Source organism: Molossus molossus, unplaced genomic scaffold (assembly GCF_014108415.1).
Source record: "Molossus molossus isolate mMolMol1 unplaced genomic scaffold, mMolMol1.p scaffold_m16_p_20, whole genome shotgun sequence".
Classification (NCBI taxonomy): Eukaryota; Metazoa; Chordata; class Mammalia; order Chiroptera; family Molossidae; genus Molossus; species Molossus molossus.
This window is the reverse complement of record NW_023425356.1, coordinates 22945288-22967964: the sequence shown is the minus strand read 5'-3', so window position 1 is coordinate 22967964 and position 22677 is coordinate 22945288. Positions and strand designations below refer to the sequence as shown.

Below are 22677 nucleotides of genomic sequence, written 5' to 3'. Positions count from 1 at the left end.
ATCGAGCCCACAACCCAGGCATGTGCCCTGACCAGGAATCGAACTGGGGCCTCTTAGCCCATGAGTTGATGCTCAATCCACTGAGCCACACCGGCCAGGTGACATTTTAAAATTTTTACCAAAGAGGTAGAAGGAGGAGACAGCTGTGGTGTGGGACTGAGAGGCCAGTGAGCCAGGGAAACTGAGACGGACAGCTGAACAAACTGGCCGAACAATTTACAGCAGATACAGAAGGTCACCTTCCTAGAAATAACATCTAGGCCTCAGTTGTATTTCAGCTCCAGGCCCAGAAAAGCAGCGACACCAGGCGGGTGTCACCAGGACCAGTGCAATGACTAACGACCCCCTGCCCTGACACTGACCAATCAGTTAAGGACCACGACCCTGAAGGAGCACATCTAGAATGATCAATAGTCTGTTGAAACCCTCCTCTGAGAACTCCCCTAAGATTCCCGCCCTGCAAGAGAGAAATAAAAGTCCCAGGACAGAGGACCCAGCGAGCAGGCCTGAGCTGTACCCCCTTTATCCCCCAGAGGCATGCACCTCCTAAACTCTAAAGGACCCCACGAGGCTTGCAACCAGGGCAGCAATGGGCAATGGCAGCTCATCCCCAGGCAAACCCCCTGAACCTGTCTCCAAGGCCCCCTTATTTCTGACTTCTTAGGAAGCTGAAGCAGACCAGCCTAGGCTCATTTCCCCAGGTCTTTCCTGTTTCACTGTCCCCAACTTTATTTATTTATTTATTTTTATCCTCATCCTAGGACATTTTTCGATATTTTGTTCAGATAGAGTGAGAGGGAGAGAGAGAGAAACATCGACGTGAAAGCGACACATCGAGTGGTTGCCACCCACACGACCCAACCAGGGCTGGGGACAAACTGCAACCAAGGTACATGCCCTTAGCGGGAACTGAACCCGGGTCTCTCCGGACCGCAGTCCGACGCTCTAACCGCTGAGCCAAACCGGCCAGGGCTCACTGTCCCCAACTTTAATAAATGTCCTCTAAAATTCACTTGGACTCGTGTTGTGAAACTTTTCCTGAATGAAGTCAAGAACCCACACACTACCGGCTGGCCCTAGGCAGACCCACTTAGGGCCAGGTCCCCTTTCCGGGTAACAGGAAGAAAGGGCTCACCAAGGCTAGCACGGGTGGTTAGAGAAGGGTCAGGGTTGCATGCAATGTGATGGGACCACTGCTACCCCATCTCCATGCACACAAGGAGAGTCACTGACCTCTGTGTAGATGGAGGGTGTGAGGTGGCAGAGCAGCCGCACGTCGTCCTCCTGGCAGGCCTTCATGTCCATCATTAAGCAGGTGTGCAGGTCACCCAGCTGGGTGGCCTGGGCAAATGACTCGTACAGGTTCATCTTCCCTGCAGCGGCTTTGCTGCAAGACCAGTTGAGCCTAAGCCAGCAGCCTGGCCCCAGTACCCAACCTCAAACATCCCTCAAGTAAGTTCCCACTAGAAGCCCTTTGCTGTCCCAGATGCCTGGGGCTGATCTATTTCATGGCTCTCCTCTGCCTTCCCAAGGGTTTGGTAACTTAGGGGAACCAGGAGCTACTCTTCTTTCTCTCCGTTCTTCCCAGTGTCTAGACAAGCCTCTGACCACAGTTAGTAAGTTACTAAGTGGTAAGAGTAAAGAACAGGAGAAAAAGTCTCAGGTTAGGCTACAAAATCTTTCTTTCCTGCTTCCTGAGCTGTGAGCAACGAGGACAATAACACATGGAGACCCCCGCCTCGCAACATATACAAAACTTAACTCAAAATGTTACAGGCCTAAATGTAAAAACTAAAACTACATCCTTCTTTTTTTTTTAACCCTCACCCGACGACTTTTTTTTTTCTTTCATTTTTTGTTCAGATAGAGCGGGAGGGAGAGAGAGGAGAGAAAGAAACATTGACGTGAAAGGTACACATCAAGTGGCTGCCACCCACACGACCCAACCAGGGAGGGGGACAAACTGCAACCAAGATACATGCCCTTAGCAGGAACCGAAGCTGGGTCTCTCTGGACCACAGGCCAACGCTCTAACCACTGAGCCAAACCGGCCAGGGCAAAGCTACATCCTTCTTAGAATATATAAACATAAATCTTCATGACACCAGAAGCACAAGTGACAAAAGAAAAAATAAACGGGACTCATCAATATTTAAAACTTTTGTGTTTCAAAGGATGCCATAAAGAAGGTGAAAAGACAACCCACAGAATGGGAGAAAATATATGCAAACCAGATATTTGATAAGGAACTTGTAGTCAGAAAATATAAAAAACCTTAAAACACAATAAAGAGGGCCAATAACCCAATTAAAAAATAGGAACAAATTTAAACAGACATTTCTCCAAAGAAAATATGCAAATGGCCAATAAGCACATGAAAAGATGCTCAGTATCATTAGTCATAAGGGAAATGCAAATCAAAACCACAATGAGATACCACTGCACACCCATTAGGATGGCCATAATCAAAAAGCCAAACAATAAGAAGTGTTGGTGGGGCATGTGAAAAATCTAGAATTCTCACAATGTAAAATAGTTGCAGTCACTTTGGAAGATAGTTTGGCAGGTCCCTACAAGTGTAAAAATAGAGTTACCATCTGACCCAGCAATTCCATTCCTAGGTACATACCTAGGAAAAATGGAACCATATGTCCACCCACAAATTTGTACATGAATGTTCACAACAGCTCTATTCACAACAGACAAAGAAATGGAAACAACTGATATGTCCATCACCGAGTGAATGGATAACACAAAATGTGGAGTATTATTCAGCCATAAAAAAGAAATGAAGCATTGATACATGCTGCAGCAAGGATACACCTCGAAAACAGTATGCTAAGTGAAAAAAGCCAGGCACGAAAAGTCATACATTGTATAATTTCATTTATATGAAATATCCATAGACAGAAAACAAATCAGTGGTTGACAGGGCTGGGTAAAACGAATGGGAAAGTGACTGCCAAAGGGTATGGGTTTCTTTTTTAGGGGGATAAAAATGTTCTGAATTAGACTGTAGTAATAGTTGTACAGCTTTGTGAATATGCTAAAAAACCAGAATTGTACACTTTAAAGCTATTATTTAAAAAAAAAAGAGAGAACACATAGAAGGTTCTGGTGATGACAGACAAGGGTGGGAGAATCAGCATATGGTAGGAGAGAGGCTTTCCAGGATACTTCCTGATCCCTCTTAAATGTGGGGACCATACCTACCTGGCCCTTAGGTAGTAGAGCAGGTGATAGCCAATCTTGGGCTGCTTCTGATATAGCTCGGAGAGAAGGTCCAGAAGCAGAGAGAAGCTGCTGTTGTCTTCCTGCATCTGGCATAGGTTCCTGACGGTGGGAGGTGGGAGGAAGGGAACAGAGCTTTACCTAGGGCAGACTCTCCTACGGAGCTTCTGGGAGGCATGGTCTGTTTGAGCCCACTGCAACCTTTCCTTCCTGGAAAGGGGGTCCCATTACCCCAGGACAGAAGCATATGTGTGCTGCAGGGAAGATGGAGGGCAGAGCTGTGTCTCCTACAGCTGGATGCTTACCTAAATATCAGGTAGAGGGGCTTCCCCACAGATTCCTCCAGGGACCTACAAGAGGAAGATGATGTCTGAGTCCATGAAGTGGAGAGGGCGGGCAGCAGGCAGATACTGTAGAAGACCAGCTTGAGGCAAGATGCCAGGCTGCTCCTATCCTAACTGAAAGTAATGTCCTGCTGCTCCAGAGGCTTGGTCACAGAGAAAACAGTTTCCTAACATGGAACCACATTTGGGTTGTCATCGTCACCGAAAGATTCCTGCCCTGACCGGTTTGGCTCAGTGATTACAGTGTTGCCCCACGGACTGAAGGGTCTCTGGTTCGATTTCTAGTCAAGGGCATGTGACTGGGGTGCAGGTTCGATCCCTGGCCCTGGTTGGGGTCACATAAGAGGCAACCAATTGATTCATCTCTCTCGCAACTATGTTTCCCTGCCCCTCTCTCTCTGCCTCCCTCCCTTTCACTCTTATCTAAAAATCAATGGAAAAATATCCTAGGGTCAGGATTAACAAAAAAAGGGGGGGGGGGGGAGTGAGATTCTTGCCCTTCAGGGAGGATCCAGGCAAGAGTCCAATCCCACCTAGAGCAGCAATGGCTGGGGCTGCTGGGTACAGCAGCAAAGGCAGAGCACACAGGGTGGGATGCTAGTCCACAGCGCAGTATACTTGGCTTTCAGCAGAGAAAAGTAAATTCTTGTTTATTTTTTATTTTATTTTTAATCTTCACCTGAAGAGATTTTTCTCTTTATCATCAGACAGAGTGGGAGGGACGAAGGGGGGGGGGAGAGAGAGAGAGAGAGAGAGAGAGAGACATCGACGATGTGAGAGAGACATATCAACCAGCTGCATCCCCCCACACACCCCGCCCCAAGACCCGACCAGGGCCGGGGACAAACAGAAACCGAGGTATGTGCTCTTGACCAGAACCAAACTCACAACTCATTGGTCTGCAGGCAGACGCTCTAACTGCTGAGGCAAATCGGCCAGGGTTAAATCCTTGTTTAAATGAATCAGTACATGTGAGAATAAAATCAATTGAACAGATTATTTTTGTCAAGTCCTCAGTGAGGTGTTTCTTGGACTCAGGCTATAAGAGCACATTTCTGGCTCCTAAAGGCCCAGGGGGTAAGAAAGATAAGCCTTACTCTTCCGTAACCTCCTCAGGCAGCACCTCCCCTCGGAAGTGGGCCTTAAAGAGCTCTTGTAGGCAGGATGCGAGGACAGACAGCTGTTCCGAGTCAAAGTCTTCCTGGGTGGTGAGAAAAGGGACAGGGTATCACCACCAGACCTAAGCCTTACTGCCCCCACTACCCATACTCATCAGCTTCCACCTCCAGGATTAACCAACCCCTCTCCCCAGCAGAAGGAACCCATTGGGCAAGGGGAAGGACGGAGTCAGCTGCCAGTGGGGCTTGAAGCTGGACAGGCTGGGCTGCTTCCTCTCTAAGATGATGGGTTCCTTCTTACCTCCAGGACCTGGTCCACAATTTCCTGCATGACCTCACACTGGGCCTCTGTATCACTACAGTGCAGAAGTGAGAGGAAATCTCAGGGACGGAAATGATAGCAGAGTGCAGGACACACACCCATAATAGCAAGCACACTCACACGCACAGAGACAAAACAAAGGAGCTCTGTGTGAATCCGGGCTTGTGTGGGGAGGATTGGGATAGAATTTGCTGCTCTCCAGGCAGAGGCCCATACAGAAGCAAAATCCCTACAATCCTGCTTTGAAACTCAGAGGCTCAGAACATATGGAGTGAGAACCCAGGATGCTGGGGAACAAGGCTGTCCCACTCCCAGTCCATACCCCTCAACATAAATTACAGAAGGTGCCTCTCATGCAGCTTCAACTACCTCTCTATATACCTACCATGTCCCCTCCAACCATACCATCCTGCCACCCCACTAAGCACCTGGTAAAGAGCCCAGGGCTGTATGTATGGGGGCTGAGGAAAGGGTACACCTACCTGCCCTTCTGTAGCTGGAGCACTTTGTCCCTTAGAGACTCATCCAACTGGTCCAGGTAAGGGGTGATATCAACTGGCTCCTCCACAACTGTCTCCTTGATAGGGTGGAAGCGAAACTCTCTCTTCTTTCCTGAAGGGAGTGATTTGGGAAAGAAGTCATTTTGCCCAGACATCAGCAACAGAGCTCCCCTGAACAACCTGTCCCTCCCCACATGCGCACCCAATGCTGTGTGAGTGCCGAACGTTTCCCTGCATGTGTGCATGCCCTAGCCCTGAGGAGCAAACAAGGCCAGGGACCACCTCTCTTTTCCCTCCTGCTTCAGTGCCAAGTGCAGGGCTCTGCACCCTAGAGACTCAGCTAATACCCCTGTTAACAAAACTAACTCACAGAGGCAAAGGTGACAGAGAAGCCATGGAGAGGCTGCTCCTACCAATGGACCCTCTGGAGCTGACACACCCTGAACTACTTTTGCTTCTAGCCTCACCTTTGCTGTTGAGATCCTCCTCATCATCACTGAAGGCTGCCTCTGCATTGTCATAGCAACTCTCATCCTTGTCTGACATATGGTTGTCCATCTCCATGGAAACTGGCTCCTCAATTTTGACTTGGGAAAAAAAGACAAGGCATTTGATGACCTCCTGTGTCCTCTAACACACCCCACACTTAGAAAATGGGAGACTGAAGGGCAAGTGAGAAAATAAGGAGTTCATGACCTAAATGGAATATGAACCCTAGAAGGATAAAGGTCTTTACCCTCCCAACCTTCCAGGACTTGCAAGAGTATTCTGCCAGGAATAAAACAGCACAGGCCATGACTCCTCTATGCTCATCTCAGGATCAGCAAGTAGATAAGACCAAGGACAGTCCTAAGTACTCATTAATTTAAAACCAAATTTGGAAGTTTTGCTTGGCTTAACCCCTCCCCCTAAACAAAAAGTGTTTGTGTGTCTGAATTGGGAGCAAAACTTGAGACCCAACATGACAACCTTTCAACAAGGCCAGGGCCCTGGCCTGGGAGAAAAAAGGTGGACAAGGTTAAAGTAAACACATTCCATAAACATCTCTACATACAGAAGATGGGTTGATAAGAGAAAAATAGAGGTTAAGAGAGCAAGAGAGATTACCACAAGTCAAATAAAATGAGATGTAGAGGCCCTGGCCAGGTAGCTCAGAGGTTAAAGTATTGTCTTGATACTCCAAGGTCGTGGGTTCGATCCCTGGGCAGGGCACATGCAAGAATCAACTAATAAATGCATAAATAAGTGAAACAACCTATTGATGTTTATCTCTCCTCCCTTTCCTCTCTCTAAAGATCAACAAAAATATTAAAGAAAAAAAATTTTTTTTTTTATTGATTTGAGAGAGGAAGGGAGAGGGACATAGACAGAAACATGGATGACAGAGAACATCGACTGGCCACCTCCTGCATGCCCCGCACTGGGGATCTGGCCCACCACCTGGGCATGTGCCCTGACCGGCAATCAAACCGGCGACTTCTTGGTGCATGGGTCGATGCTCAACCACTGAGCCACACTGGCTGGGCTAAAAAGATTTTTTTTTATCCTCACCTGAGGACATTTTTCCATGTTTTTGTTCAGATAGAGTGGGAGGGAGAGAGAGAGAGAAACATCAACGTGAAAGGGACACATCGAGTGGCTGCCACCCGCACAACCCAACCAGGGCCGCGGACAAACTGCAACTGAGGTACATGCCCTTAGTGGGAACTGAACCTAGGTCTCTCTGGACCGCAAGCCGATGCTCTAACCGCTGAGCCAAACTGTCCAGAGCTAAAAATATTTTTTTAATGAGAAGAAGAGGGAGAGCTTAGGAAGACATGAAAATGAATAAGAGAAGTGGGGGAGGAAAAACAAATGGACAGTGTTAGAAAGGTAGAAAGCTGCACAGGTATGACATCTAAGCAGGGGCTAGTCTGAGAGTCCTGAATGTCTCCATCCCTCTTTTGAAGCAGGTGACGGAATGAGAGGGTTCCATACCTTCCACAGGTGGGCTGGGTGAACTGCAGAACTCAGGAAACTTCTCCCTCAGCATTGCCCGCAGTTCCTTATCCAATTTAGGGTTGTCAAACAGGGGAGCCAAATGCCTAACAGGGAACACAAATGAAGATCAACATCAGAGCTCCTCACTTCTAACTCAACACGAGGAAAAGGAATAAGTCTAAGAGCAACCAGGATAACTGGGCTATAGTCAGATCCTTGAAAGGATCAGGAGACAGGAAAGGCATGTGAAGTCCTTTGTGATATGATGGCAGGAGAGACATTTCTCTGAGTCAAGAGAACATATGCCTCGCTGGCTGAGGTGGAGCCAGTAGTTTTTATACCTCTCAAGGTAAAGGGTCTACAGTTGTATGGCAGCATCTGGATGTGCTTGTCCTAGTGAAAAATGGGAAAACAACCCTTCCCTCTCCCACAGACACAGAAAGTCCTTACGCCAAGACCCGTTTCTCCACAATGTGATTGAGGGAGGAAAAGACACCCTGCCGCACATGGCCCTCCAGTGGTGGATAGAAGTTGGGAATGATCTGGAAAGGAAGAAGGGAGGAGAAAATGAGCACAAGATCTAAAGGGCTGCTTTACAAAAATAAAAGGAACATTTCACAAATCTGCCTGTCATTCTTGCACTGGGGCCATGCTAATCTCTGCATCATTCCAGTTTCAGTGCATGTGCTGCCAATGTGAACACAGGTTGCTTTGGTTTTGATTGAGGGACACTAGAAGTATGGCTGCATAAAGGGCTGGAATGTTCCTGGACCTGGCTGTTCCTCAAGGAGACTAGATTCTATGTTAAGTCATCATCCCTGAGGTTGAAAAACCTCATCGGGACATGGAAAGACCAAACTGGATACAGCAGGAGTAAGAGAAGCACTCATTAACTTGGGGGATGGGACCTAACCACTTCTGCTCCCACAATCAAGGGGCACTGGGAAGACCTCTTCACTGACCTAGAAGGTTAGAGGGAACACAGACAACTTTGCTGGGCCAGGAAAGAGGAGAAAAAACGGTGACAGAACTTACACGGCACATGAAGTCCAGGAGTGTGGCAGTGATGGCTGGGTGGGGCTTCATGGAGTGATGCATGACCAGGATGGCTGGCTCTGGAGAATGTGGAATTAAAGGGACCCCCATATCAGAGAGTCTGTTCCCAGCTCCATAAACTGAGCGATCAATATATATGAATGGTTCCAGAGAGCTGTCTATCCCTGCCCCCTGTTCCCACTTAGCAGGTCCAAAAGCAGACAACTCCCCACAACAGCTGGTAGGCCTCATCATCCCTCTTGTCCCTAGTACTCAGCTTAGAGGAGGGAGGTAGCAGGAGAGGAGAAACAGGATGTGGTACAACTTTTTCCTCTGCAGGGAACCCCACCCCCACACTGAAGTCTAAGCATCAGGCTACGGGGAAAAGAAAGGGTAGCACTGCTTGGTCTCATCAAAGCAACTTTCCTTCTAGGTCAAGGGAGCACTGATGAGGAACAACGGAACTGCTCCCAGATGAGCTGCCTCCACTCCGTGCTGCCCTGTGATTTATGACTGCTATCACTGAGAGCTGGGGTGGGGAGTGGGGTGGAAAGTGGCATTGCCTGGTCTCAGTCACATACCTATGTTCATAATGCTATCCTTGTCTGGGCTAAAGAACAGCCAGTCGTAAAACAAAGCCAGCTTGGCATTAGAGGCAGCGACATTTGACTAGAAGAGAGGGGGGAAAAAGAAGGCTAGTTTCATCATCCCTTCCCTTTAAAAGTCCAAGACAAATTCCAGGGCCCACAATAATGTTCCATGTATAAAATTCAGTGCCTAGTGAGACAGAATGGAACCCCCATAGGGGTTAAGGACTCTCAGGTCTGTACATGAATGTGAGTTTGTTGTGGTCTCACCAACCCAGGGACTGAGGCTCGGCCTGGGGTCTCACACCTCCAGTAGAACACACCTTGGTCCCGTAAGGGAAGACACCAGAGCCTGGGAGTCCCTGGTCGCTGCTGAGCTCAGACAGCACTAATCTGAGCCCTTGCCAGACTCGCCAGGCACATTCCCAAAGGAAAGACCCTAGAAACAGCTTGCTGTTATATCTGAATCAGCACATTCCAAGGACCCAGTCAGATGGGGGAGCAGGAGCCCTGTCAAAAGGTCAGAGGGCAACTAGATGCCAGGGAACATAGTTTCCCACCCCAGGAATGGGAAGAAAGTGCTGGGAAGGAGATGGCTCCATTGTGAATACATTACTTTTGGAGAAGAGAAGTATCCAAAGCTGATACCGAAAGCATGGAAGTGAGGGTCTAAGGAGCACAAGCTCTGGATCTGAGAAAGGGACAGCCACATGTGGTTTCTGGAAGAAGGGATGCCTAGAAACCCAGGCTTGGGGACTGGCAGTAAAGGCATAGATGAACCTATTTAACTTCAAACCCAGATGGGAAATGAGGAGTGCAAGTAAATCTCTAGAGACAGGGACAGAGAGAGGCAAAGGCTGAGACATTCAGGAGGCAGAGAGTGAGAGAAGGCCCTTAGGGATCAGGGGGCTTGGACAGTCAGAAAGAAGTATGGAAGTATGAAGAACTCAAGGGAAGAGGGACCCACTACCACCCAATAGCCTCCATGGTACAGCCTCTCACCGTGCATGTCGTCAGCAGCCAACCAATGATGGCCCATCGGGGCAAGATATCTGAACTCAGCACTTCATTAGAAGGATGGACAACCCCACAGATGTAGCGAATGAGGTCACAGCGCAAAGACTGACTGTCTGGGGTTGACAGGTACTGGCGTTGGAACCAATCCTGGTATCGCTTTTGTTGACCAAACCGCACCTGGGGGGAAGGGGACGTTGTAAAAGAAACTTGGAAGGGAAGGTGAGGTCTCTGGGCAGAGGAAAATGAGCACCACTGAACTCTAGGATTGACCCCAGACCTCAATTTCTTCCCACAATTTATTAATTAACTAATATTGTCTCTTAAGTCTCCCCTCCTTGATTTTAAAAACATGCTCAAAGTCACATGCCAGTGGCGCATTCATTCTTGCCAGTGACCTGATGTCACATCACCCACAACTGCACACCACTTTTGACTCTTACTCCTGTTACTGGTTCCTGATTCTCCAGTCCTAAGCATAATTTTTTATTTTCTTGAGCTACTTGTGAACAGCAAGCAATGTTCCTTGTGAACAAGAGCTGAGCCTGTTCACTGCTCAGCAATGATTGAAAGCTTTCTGATACTAAATGACTTAATGGGATGCTTATCCAAGGTACATGCAACCTCCAAACCTTCTTGCAGTCAGACAGTGTGGTTACAAATAGCAACACTAATTAAGGAGAAAGATCTGGCCCAGCTGCATGGCTCAGTGGAATGAGCGTCATCCCCTGGACTGAGAGGTACCAGTTGGATTCCTGGTCAGGGAGCATGCCCAGGTAGCTGGCTCAATTCCCAGTAAAGGGCTTGCAAGAGGCAGCTGATTGATGTTTCTCTCTCATTGATATTTCTATCTGTCTTTCCCTTCCGCTTTTTCTCTAAAAAAATCAATAAACATATTAAAAACAGAAAGATCTGGTTTTCCTCTTCTATTCCCCAAATTCAACCAAAACAGAGAGCAAAGGGTTAAAAACAAAAACAAAAACAACACACACACCAAAAAACATCTAGACCAACATTGTCTAATAGGACTTTCTGCAATGATGGTGGCTTTTGAACACTTAAAATGTAGCTACTGCAACTGGGGTACTGACTTTTAACTTTTACTTTGTTTCAACTATTTAAATTGCAACACATAGCTTAGTGGCTGCCACATGGGACAGCACAGATCAGGACAGTTCTCCTGGATGATTTGGGAAGCTAGAGCAGTTGTCCCCTAACGCAAGACTGGCTGCAGAGGAGCTGTTGCCTGGAAAGGCTATTAGAAATACAGATTCTTCAGATTCTCTGGAATAATGGGATCCAGGAAGATATATTTTTCAGGTGCCCCTCAAACACTTCTGCCGTAAGTTAACCATGTTTAGAAACCAAAAGACCAGAGCTCTCTTCCTGAGAGCTCATGGTTTACCCAGAGGAACAGTGAGTTTTCCAGAACGAACATCCTCACTTTACCCTTTTATAGCACACTTCACACTTGTTAATTATATAATTTGTTTACCATTATTAGTTTAATGACTGCTTTAGATAGATTGGAAGCTTCACAAGAGCTGGAATTCTCTCTCTTACTCAACAATGTACCCTAGTTCTTAGTACCAGCCCAATGCCAGGTAGATCAGAGGCACCCACCTGACCAGCATTCCACCAGTCAGTACTCAACGATGATAGACCGGCAGGATGAAGGAAGAAGCCCAGCTAGTGCCTGCAACTTCTCCTGCTGCAATAGGTGAGCTTACCCTGGAGGTCATGAAGAGGAGCTTACTCTCCATGTCTGGAGTTAGGCGACATGCTAGGAATTTTCGGGATGTCCTTGACTGAAGAAGCTGCAGGATACCTGAACCAAGTGGAGAAGGGAAGAGAAATGAGAGAAGCTTGAGGACTAGAAAGAATGGAAGGCAAGCCCTGGCCGGTTTGGCTCAGTGGTTAGAGCGTCGGCCTGCGGTCCTGAGAGACCCGGGTTTGGTTCCCACTAAGGGCACGTACCTCAGTTGCAGTTTGTCCCTGGCCCTGGTCGGTCGTGCGGGTGGCAGCCACTCGATGTGTTCCTTTCACATCGATGTTTCTCTCTCCCTCTCTGTTCCTCTCTCTCCCTCCCACTCTATCTGAACAAAAAATGGAAAAATGTCCTCGGGTGAGGATAAAAAAAAAGAATGGAAGGCAAGTGGGGAACCTGGGTCAAGTACTGATGGCCAGTAATCTTGCTCATGGGGAAATTTTAAAACCAAGAAAGGTCAAGATTAGGTTCAAGTGGGGGTTCTAACCAGTATTTTTATGTTCTGCTCCAATGAACCAGTCAGTATCTTCAGGATCCAGATATATTAATCTTACTGGCTATCCAGAAACCCCTACTCACATTATTCCAGTTGGCAACATGTGGGAAAGTTAGGGGGGAAATATATTATATTTTTCCTCTCTTCTTGCTCCTGATGGTCCCATCACTGGGTCCTGGGATCAATGTGGTGTTGTGGCATAAGCATAAGTCCTGGAGTCAGATGACCTGGATACAAATCTTGCCTCTGACACTTACTAGCTGTGGGGCCTTGGACAAATTACTTAATCTCTTTGAACCTAATTTTCTTTTTAAATTTTCTTTTCTTTACTGATAGAGAGAGAGAGGAAGGGAGGGGGAGATATAGAATCATTGATGAGACAGAACATCAATTGGCCACCTCCTGCATGCCCCCTACTGGGGATTTAGCCCACAACCTGGGCATGTGCCCAGGCTGGGAATCAAACCTGCAACCTCTTCGTGCATGGGTCGATGCTCAACCAGTGTCACACTGCCGGGTGAACCTAATTTTTTTCTTTTTAAATCCTCACCCGAGGATATTTTTCCACTTATCTTCAGATAGAGTGGGAGGGAGGGAGGGAGAGAGGGGGAGAGGGAGGAAGAGAGAGAGAGAGAAACACCAATGTGAGAAAGACACATCGAATGGATGCCTCCTGCAGGACCCTGGTGACGAACTGCAACTGAGGTACATGCCCTTGACCGGAATTGAACCTGAGACTCTTTGGTCCACGGGTCAACACTCTAACTGCTGAGCCAAACAGGCCACGGCCAATTTTTTAAATCTGTAAACATGGAAACTAAAATATCCATCTTACAGGGATGTCCTTTTTTTATTTTTGGTTAATCCTCACCAGAGGATTTTTCCATTGATTTCTAGATAGAATGGAAGGGAGGGAGGGAAGGAGAGAAAGAGAGAGAGAGAGAAACATCAATGTGAAAGAGACACATTGAGTGGTTTACTAATGCCAATCCCAACCTGGGCATGTATAACCCAGGTATGTGCCCTTGACTGGGAATCAAACCTGATACCCCTTGTTCCGTAGGCCAATGCTCTAACTGCTGAGCCAAACCTGCCAGGGCAATATAGGGATGTATTAAAAGATTAAATATACACATGTGTAGCACACAGTAGGCACTCAAAACAACTCAATACATGTTCGGTATAAGAGCTGTACAATATAAGGTAGAACCAGGACTTTCTTCTCTTTTTTCCTGACTTTCCAGATCCTAGCCTACTGCTTTCATGTTATGTGTGTACCCATACATACATGCACCCACACACAGAGGCATGTTAGAGGTGGGGTGGGGAACAAAGCTGTACAGTTATAGTTCAGACCATAAGTCAGAACCTGAGAAGGAGAAAGGATATGGAAAGGACCTTGTCAGAGGAGGCACACAGAGAGAGCCTCTTTCCCTCCCCCAAAGAGGATTTTGACCAAGCTGGATCCTTGGAATTCAGAGACAAGATTGTTCCTGGGAGGTGCCTTCTCTTACAGGACTAATTCCAGTGCCTATGCTGACTCAGTCTCATGAGCTGACCTCTTGACTCCTCTGCTGGACTCAGTGAAGCTGGAAACTGGTCATCAGCTCACCTCCTGAGCCAAACAGCTGCTGGGAGAGGGGGAGGAGAAGGGTCCCAGTTCTGTGTCTCACTTTTTCTTAGGAGCAACGACAGCTGGAACCTGCAGAGTAGGGGCTGTCTGGGAACTACACAGATTGTTCTGTAGCTCTGCCATTCCCTTATCCAGCTGTATTTGGCAGAGCATACTTGGTCCCAAGCTTCCTATATCTGACTGCCAAACACACACTAAACCTCTCCTATACACTAAACTCTGCCCCTTTTTATTTTTATTTTTTATTTTTTTACCCTCACCTGGACATTTTTGCATTTATCTTGAGATAAAGCAAGAGGGAGAGAAAGAGAGAAACATCGATGTATGAAAGAGACACATCCAGTGGTTGTCACCCACACGACCCCAACTGGGGCTGGTGACAAACTGCAACAAAGGTACGTGCCCTTAGCGGGAATTGAATCTGGGACTCTCTGGTCCGAGGCCGATGCTCTAACAGCTGAGCCAAACAGGCCAGGGCTCTTTATTGATTTTTAGAGAGAGAGAAAGGGAGAGGGAGAGGGAGAAACATTGATGAGCGAGAACATCGAGTGGCCGCCTCCTGCATGCCCCCTACTGGGGATTGGGCCCACAACCTGGGCATGTGCCCTGACCAGGAATCAAACCAGCGACCTCTTGGTACATGGGTCGATGCTCAAGCTCTGAGCCACATGGGCCGGGCTAAACTCTGCCCTCTTGATTCAAGCAGTACATATATACTGACATCTCACCTCTCAGTCCTTACTTACCTGTGAACTGAGGACTCAAGGCCTGAGGGTTATGGATAATATCTTTCCAAAGCAGTTCAAATTCTGGTATCCTGGCAACATTCTGAAGTAGTCTTACGAGGTCCCGGCCAATCATCAAACATTCCATAAACTTGATGGGGGTGGGGTGATTACAGATAGGGAAGAGAATAAAAACATGAATTGTTTACCTGCTACAGGGAGGACAAAAAAAATGACATGTTCTAGGGAGGGAAGGAAAGAAGGTTGAAGGGATTATATGATTTCTTCTGGAACCAAGGGATTGGCTCCTCACTGTTCAGGGAAAGAGAAAAAGTTGGGGACTGATATCAAGGACGAGAGGTTACTAGAAACTGCTGAAACCCTGTTGGCTTTCACATTAATCTCTTTCCTTCTCCTCCCAGAATTGTTTCAATCCAGGTCAAGACAGACTAAGATTCTAAAAGGATAGGATTGGCAAATTGAACCCCAGACACCTTATCCCAAAACTCACTTGGTCCAACAGAACATTCTGTGGTAATAGAAATGATCTATATCTGCACTGTCCAAAAGGATACCCATTAGCCATGTGTAGCTAATGAGCACTTGAAATGTGACTAATTCATCCAGCCGCTGTGGCTCAGTGGTTGAGCGTCAACCTATGTATCAAGAGGTCACCGGTTTGATTCCTGGTCAGGGCACATGCCCAGGTTGTGGGGCATGCAGGAGGTGGCCAATCGATGTTCTCTCTCATCAATACTTCTTTTTTTTTTAAACCCTCACCCAAAGATATTTTTACATTTATCTTGAGACAGAGTTGGGGGGTGGGAAATACTGATGTGAGAGAGATACATGATTGGTTGCCACCTGCACTACCCCCACTGGGGCTGGTACATGCCCTTGGCCGGAATCAAACCCAGAATTCCTTGGTCCACAGGCCGATGCTTTAACTGCTAAGCCAAACTGGCCAGGGCACTCTCATCGATATTTCTATCTCTCCCTCTCCCTTACTCTCTCTCTAAAAATCAATAAAGAAAAAAAAATGTGGCCAATTCAACCAAGGAACTAAATTTTAAAAACTCATCTAATTTTTTAAAATATGTTTTTATTGATTTTTTAGAAAGAGAAGGGAGAGATAGAAACACTGATGTGCCCTGGCCGGTTTGGCTCAGCGGTTGGAGCGTCGGCCTGCGGTCCAGAGAGACCCGGGTTCGGTTCCCGCTAAGGGCACGTACCTCGGTTGCAGTTTGTCCCCGGCCCTGGTTGGTCATGCGGGTGGCAGCCACTCAATGTGTCCCTTCACATCGATGTTTCTCTCTCTCTCTCTTCCTCTCTCTCCCTCCCGCTCTATCTGAACAAAAAATGGAAAAATGTCCTCGGGGAGGATAAAAAAAAAAAAAAAGAAAAGAAACACTGATGTGAGGCTCTGGACTCTGAAACACTAATGTGAGAAAGAAACAGCGATTGGCTGCCTTCTGCATACCCCTACTGAGGATCAAACCTGCAATCCAGACATGTGCCCTGACCGGGAATCAAACCAAGACCTCCAGTCCGTAAGATGATGCTCAATCCACTGAGCCACAAGCCAGGCAAAGTTTTATCTAATTTTTTTTTTTAATCCTCACCTTAGGACATTTTCCCATTTTTTGATCAGATAGAGTGGGAGGGAGAGAGAGGAAGAGAGAGAGAGAGAGAGAGAGAGAGAGAGAGAGAGAGAGAGAAACATCGATGTGAAAGGGAAACATCGAGTGGCTACCTCCCCGCACGACCAAGCCAGGGCCGGGGACAAACTGCAACAGAGGTACGTGCCCTTAGTGGGAACCAAACCCCGGTCTCTCTGGACCGCAGGTCGACACTCTAACCGCTGAGCCAAACCAGCCAGGGCAAATTTTATCTAATTTTAATTTAAACTCCCACATATGGCTAGAAGCTATTACATTAAAGAGCATAGCCCTAGAATCATTCATTCTTAGAGATCTGATAGTAGACAATTCACAATCCCACCTGACCAGGCAATTGCCCAGTTAGGTAGGTGTGGTGGATAACAGTAAGCATACAAGAACAGTTTGTATCTGTGGTTTACAAGTGTGAAGCTGACCAGGAAATGTGATAGAATGCCAAAGTAACAGGTGGCATTTCTAGGAACTAGGGCAATCCCACGCTGATTCCCCTACCCTTTTACCCTCATCTGTCTGAGAACGACAAATAAACACCAGAGTTTGAACCACATCCTTCACTCCAACATGACACCTCTGGCCCAGGACACTGTACGAAACTCAAAGAGGTGTCCTGTCCTGAGTTTCACTTCCCCATACTGTATTGTCCTCACCCGTTCCCGAAGCAGTGAGATGCAGAAGTCCACCTCCTTCTGCCGCAGGGCCTGAAGCTGGGCAGTCCCGTGGTGGTCGACAATGAGGCGGAGATATGTGTAAAGGGCCATAGCAATGAGAATGCTGCTCTTCAACACCCACTCCCTGCAGGGAGGAGAAACAATGACACCTGCACACTGTCTGAACCTGTCCCCCCTCCCAATTCAACCCATACTTGGCTCCAGAACCTTAGAAATGTTTTATGATTAGTACTGGAAGCAGGTTCTTTGGTTCCTTGATTGCTCGCTCATGCTGTCATTTTCTAGGACTATCAGTTGGCAAAGGCGGGGACAACTTCCTACTACTCCGCTGGGTGCCCAATAAAGATAAATGCTGATGAAAGCAATTTCTCTTTACCACATAACTACCACAATAAAATAATTGTGTTTGTTGACTCACTCCTTCAAACATTTACTAAGTGCCTCTCATGTGCCAAGCATGTGTGAGATACTAGTGACAGAGATAAGCCATAGCTTCTACTCAACTCAGATATGAGAAAAAAACATTTGTAAGTGTCCCTAAGTCAACAGTTCTTTTTTAAAATATGTTTTTATTGATTTTTAGAGAGAGGAATGGAGAGGGAGAGAGAGAGAAACATCGCTCAGCTGCCCCTGCATGCCCCACACCAGGGATCAAGCCTGAAACCTGGCCATGTGCCCAGACCAGGAATCAAACTGGGATCTCTTGGTGCATGGGACAACACTCAACCAACCAAACCACTCTGGCTGGGCAAGTCAGCAGTTCTTAAAGTGGACCTCTGGGGATTACCAAGACCCTTTGAGCCCTGGCTGGTTTGGCTCAGTGGTTAGAGGGTCGGCCTGAGGACCAAAGAGTCACGGGGTCGATTCCAGTCAAGGGCATGTACCTCAACTGCAGTTCGATCCCTAGCCCTGGTCAGGGTCATGGGGGAGGCAACCAATTGATGTGTTTCTCTCACATCGATGCTTCTCTCTCATCGATGCTTCTCTCTCTCTCTCCTTCCCTCACACTCTATCTGAAAAAAAAAAAAAAATCAATAGAAAAATATCCTCAGGTGAGGTTTAAAAAAAAAGACCCCTGTACGGCTGGTATAGCTCAGTGGTTGAGCGTCAACCCATGCACCAAGAGGTTGTAGGTTCGATTCCCGGTCAGGACACATGCCCAGGTTGTTGGCCCGATCCCATTGGGGGCATGCAGGAGGTGGCCAATTGATGTTCTCTCATCAATGTTTCTATTTCTTTCTCCCTCCCTCTCTCTCTAAAATCAATAAAGAGAAAAAAATTAAAAAAAAAAAAAAAAAAGACCCTTTGAGGACCCTGGAGGTTTCAAAACACACTGTTTGAGCTCTTCCATCATGGTCCATTAGCAGCCCACCATGCCACAAACCTTTCCCTGGCTCGATAGCTACTGACTCCATTCCCAAATAATGAGTCAGCCCTAAATCACAATCTGAAAAGAACTTGATTTTGGATGGCAAAGCCCATTTTCCTAGGTATTTTAGAATTTCTTTGGGAAAAGGGGAGTAATGAAGGAATTGTGTGCCCTACTGCTTTAAAAGGGGTAGAAAGACACAATGGAGAGACTCCAAAAACTCCACTGCTATCTCAAAGTGCCAAAATCGGAGAGCTGTCTTCCCCAAGCAACTAGTTTGTAACAGCTTTAGCACCCCTGCTGGAAGGAGGAAACCAGAGGAAAGCAGGGAGTTTAATTAATCCAACCAGGCAACATCCTGATTCCGGAAAAGTGCTCCAGCCACCTAATTAAGAGACTCTGGCCTTTTCCTTGCACAGAATGAAAGCAGCAGCCAAGGACACTGGGGAGGCTCCCCCTCCCCATCTTCTACCTTTTAATTCCAGAGCCCTAGAAACACTTGGGAGGGACGGAGAAGAAGGGTGTGGAAGAGAACAGTTTTAAACTTCTAGGGACTCGCACCAAAGGATGTCAGAGTTTTGAAGGACAGGAGAAAAGGCAGGATATTTATTTGACACTTGTACACTGAGACTGCACTCTAACTGCCCAAATAAGGAAATGGGAGGTATCTGGCATCAGGAAAAAATCAGAAAAATCACTTTTTTGGATGCTTGCTAACAGAGGTGATGAATGCATATGAATCCTGGGATGGAGTAATGAAAAGAGAGAAGAAAGGGAGTTCCTTCTGCTCAAGACACAGATCCTGGGCACAGAGTCCTAAGAGAAGCAGAGGCCTGGTAAGAAATGGCTAGGATCTCATGTCTTGTGTGATGGTACCAATAATGAGGGACTCCAGCCTCAGCTGCCACTGCAATGCATGCCCAGGGCACTAGGTGGCACTGCACAGCAGACCTGGCACTGCTCTCAAGCTTGGGCAGAGCACAGAACACAGCCTTCCCTTTCAGAAGTGTGAATAAGGGAGGAAAGGCCCATTATTCTAAAGTTAGGAAATATGGATACTATTAGCTCTCTCAATTACTTGAGAGGTGTTCTCAAGTAATGGTGTTCTCACCCAGAAACAGACCCTGAAATCAAGCAATAGGAATGCTGAGGCCACAGGACCAAAAGAAACACCTCATTCCCAAACAAGTTCAGCTATGGAACAACCTTCATAAAATTTCGGGTCCTTTACTTTGATGGGGAAGGGAAAGAATCAGCAAGAAAACTCAATATGCCACGCTTATGCCCTCCCTATCACTGGAGTCTCCAAGCCCTATATACATACTCTAGCAGGTCTCGATTACCTCCTTACTCCTACCTCTCCCATGTCACTTCAACAAAAAAAGAACATGGATTGGATGGAAAGTTTGCGAAAAAAAGAAAAGGGGTACCTGCCAGGCCTGGGTACTTGGCTGGCCCCATTCTGCTGAGCTCATTCTCCCCCGCTCCCCACAAAGATAAACATTCCAAGGAGGTCTGGATCAAAAATAAACCCTTATCAGATGAAACTCGTTTTTCCTGGGCTCTGAGATATTTTAGCAAAGACCTTCTTTCCCACTCCTTCATCCCTTTGGTCAGTCATATCATGGCATTAATTCCTTCACTTGCCACCAATATAATTGCCTCTTCCTCCCCCACCTTAGTCTCTCTAATCTAAGGTGTTTGGGGCTACCTACAGTCTTCATATAATCCTTTCACCCCATTTCCCATGCTCCCAACCAACAAGGCCATCTCTGGCTCTCTCCCCACCCTTCATGGTAGACTCTACCTCTGTTCCGTCAGGATATCCAGAACACTTTCTGCCAACCAGATATTTTTTGCCGTAACATCCCCACCTGATCAAAGGGGGAGAAAAGAGAGAATCAGATCGGCTCTAATTAGCTACGTAGATACACAATACATTTCTTCACACATCCTGCTGGTCTATCCCTAACTGTTACCTCATCACTGATGTTCTCAGAGTTGGAAAACTGCCTTTTGTTCTGGCAGGCTTTAGAGTTTCCTCCTTTGCCTCCAGAGAGAAGGGACGGGAAGGTTCTGGATTTTTCCAAAAACTAGAGCTGCAACTTTTCCATAGATTGGAGTTTCGAGTGGGAACACTTTGACCCTTGAAAGGGAATGTTTGGGAAGGAGACATGAAAACCCAATGGTTGGAAAGAAAAGATGACATCTCAGTCAGGTAGGGCCTGAGAGGTGAAGGTGGCTGGTAACAGTGGCAGTCCAACATTTGGATGTCCCAAATCTTGTGTCAGGCTCAAAGAAGGTCAAGGGTTTCTTGTTTCTGGGTACCACAGTCTTTGGGGCTTGCTAAGGAACTTCTTGGGGCAGAATTAACCTGCAGCAATGCCAGACCAAAGTCTAAGGATGAGCAGTGCGGACTGGGAGTGCCAAACAAGGAAGAAAATGCCAGGAGAGTGGATAAAAATATCTAGCACAACGCTATGTCTTGCCCCAGGTCCTAATTTAAAAATTCAATGTTCACTCCTTGGCCGGTTTTGCTCAGTGGTTAGAGCATTGGCCTGTGGTCCAGAGAGACCCGGGTTCAGTTCTCACTAAGGGCATGTACCTCAGTTGCAGTTTGTCCCCGGCCCTGTTTGTTCGTGTGGGTGGCAACCACTCGATGTGTCCCTTTCACATCGATGTTTCTCTTTCTCTCTCTCCATCCCACTCTATCTGGACAAAAAATAAAAAATGTCCTCAGGTGAGGATAAAAAAAAAAAAAATTCAATGTTCACAAAGTCACATCACATAAATTAAGGTTTACACACATCAAAACAGTAGCATCAGTGTTATATAAAATCCTAAAGAAGAAGCGAAGAACCAATGGGCAATGGTGAAAGAGAGGCAGGGTCATTTTTAAACAAACATACGTGATCTTGGGTACAGAAGAGGTAGCACAGGCAGGCCTCTTGGATATTCAGTGGCTTAGGCAGATATCACCAATGCCAAGAAGATAATAAAACCTAAATGTCAGGGTCTGTTCTATGACATAGTTCGTCCCTCAAACTGACCCTAATCAGATGTCATAATTATTAGGGAGCAAGTACTCAGAACATGGGGGTGGAGCCAAGGAAGACGTCTGTGTTTCTGAAAGCATAATATGATGGGAACAAATTATTGGCCCTCACTTCTCTCCCCATTCCTTCCAGATCCAATACACCATGAAACCCCAGAGACCACTGGCTAACACAGGCCAACTATTCTACATCAGGCCCTGAGTTTGGCAGGAAGGAAAATGAGGCAAGACTTATTGCTTCAAAAGGCTCCCTGGGATTTTTCAATTTCTTCATCAGTGTATGTGGTCAGAAGATGCCTACATCAGGAGAGTCTAAATGACCCAAGAATCGAGTCCCTTAGGCACTCAATCATTCTCCATTGCCTGGATTTAGTCTCTGGGCTCCTCTCCTTTCTTCTTTACGCTCTTGCTATCACACTCACCGGCAATCTGCTTCATGAATGTCATGCAAACACCATCAGCTCCCAGAACCCCACTCTTCACTAGTTCCCGTACCAACCATACCAACTAAAGGAGAGAGCAAAAAACAGATACAGAGAGAAGGGCGTTTGAATTTAAGAAACGGGTTAATCCAACGACATTACAACTTAGGTGTACAAAGGTGGGGGTATGTATCCTGATTCCTCCTCAGTTATGTCTTTGAGCTGGATCACTTTTTCCTTTCTGGTCTTACCTGAGTACGACAGGTGTCCTGCAACTTCACGTACTTCTCCATAAGTATCTGGTTGATTTTATTCAGGACAATATTCATGCCGTCACGACTCACCAGAGCCAAGTCCCGGTAACACTGAGAAGAGAGGTTTATGAGCAGCCAGCAAGCTGAGGATCTGCTCCTGACCCCACCCACAGGGGGCCCCCTGGCCTATTCAACTTAACACAAATACGGGTAGCAATGAACGATTTTTCCATTCTGGATGCTACTATTTTAGGGCTCCTCCATCCCAAACCTATCCCTTGCTCCATCACATTGTATGTGTAAGGGGGGTATGGGGGGCCATCTGAGCTATTCTCTAAATAAGGCAGAAAAGCCTGCTAAGAAAGGCTCCCTGTCCCCCCTACCTCCCTTCTCTTAGGAAATGTCACACTCTTTGATGCCACAAGCTGAGCAAAGCCAGGTGGAGGCCATCTGCTTTTCATCTGCCAGTAAAAGGTC

The 22677-nt window shown here is 46.9% G+C and overlaps 1 protein-coding gene and 1 non-coding gene across 2 annotated transcripts in view; both read right to left on the bottom strand.

Moving 5' to 3' along the window:
- INTS3 (integrator complex subunit 3) overlaps nucleotides 1–22677 on the bottom strand; it is a 45977-nt gene that overhangs the window by 6095 nt on the left and 17205 nt on the right. The window contains exons 4-21 of the mRNA XM_036272422.1: nucleotides 22198–22311; nucleotides 21947–22031; nucleotides 20277–20343; nucleotides 17080–17224; nucleotides 14775–14904; nucleotides 11862–11959; nucleotides 10120–10311; nucleotides 9112–9199; nucleotides 8531–8610; nucleotides 7946–8037; nucleotides 7493–7599; nucleotides 5983–6102; nucleotides 5498–5627; nucleotides 4995–5049; nucleotides 4673–4776; nucleotides 3537–3581; nucleotides 3214–3333; nucleotides 1234–1387 (exon numbers count right to left, since the gene is read on the bottom strand). Coding sequence (XP_036128315.1) covers nucleotides 1234–1387; nucleotides 3214–3333; nucleotides 3537–3581; nucleotides 4673–4776; nucleotides 4995–5049; nucleotides 5498–5627; nucleotides 5983–6102; nucleotides 7493–7599; nucleotides 7946–8037; nucleotides 8531–8610; nucleotides 9112–9199; nucleotides 10120–10311; nucleotides 11862–11959; nucleotides 14775–14904; nucleotides 17080–17224; nucleotides 20277–20343; nucleotides 21947–22031; nucleotides 22198–22311 — 1926 coding nt within the window. The remainder of the gene's footprint in view (nucleotides 1–1233; nucleotides 1388–3213; nucleotides 3334–3536; nucleotides 3582–4672; nucleotides 4777–4994; nucleotides 5050–5497; nucleotides 5628–5982; nucleotides 6103–7492; nucleotides 7600–7945; nucleotides 8038–8530; nucleotides 8611–9111; nucleotides 9200–10119; nucleotides 10312–11861; nucleotides 11960–14774; nucleotides 14905–17079; nucleotides 17225–20276; nucleotides 20344–21946; nucleotides 22032–22197; nucleotides 22312–22677) is intronic.
- Nucleotides 8095–8198, bottom strand: LOC118638116. Its single transcript, XR_004961071.1, has one exon. It is a non-coding gene; the product is annotated as a U6 spliceosomal RNA (small nuclear RNA).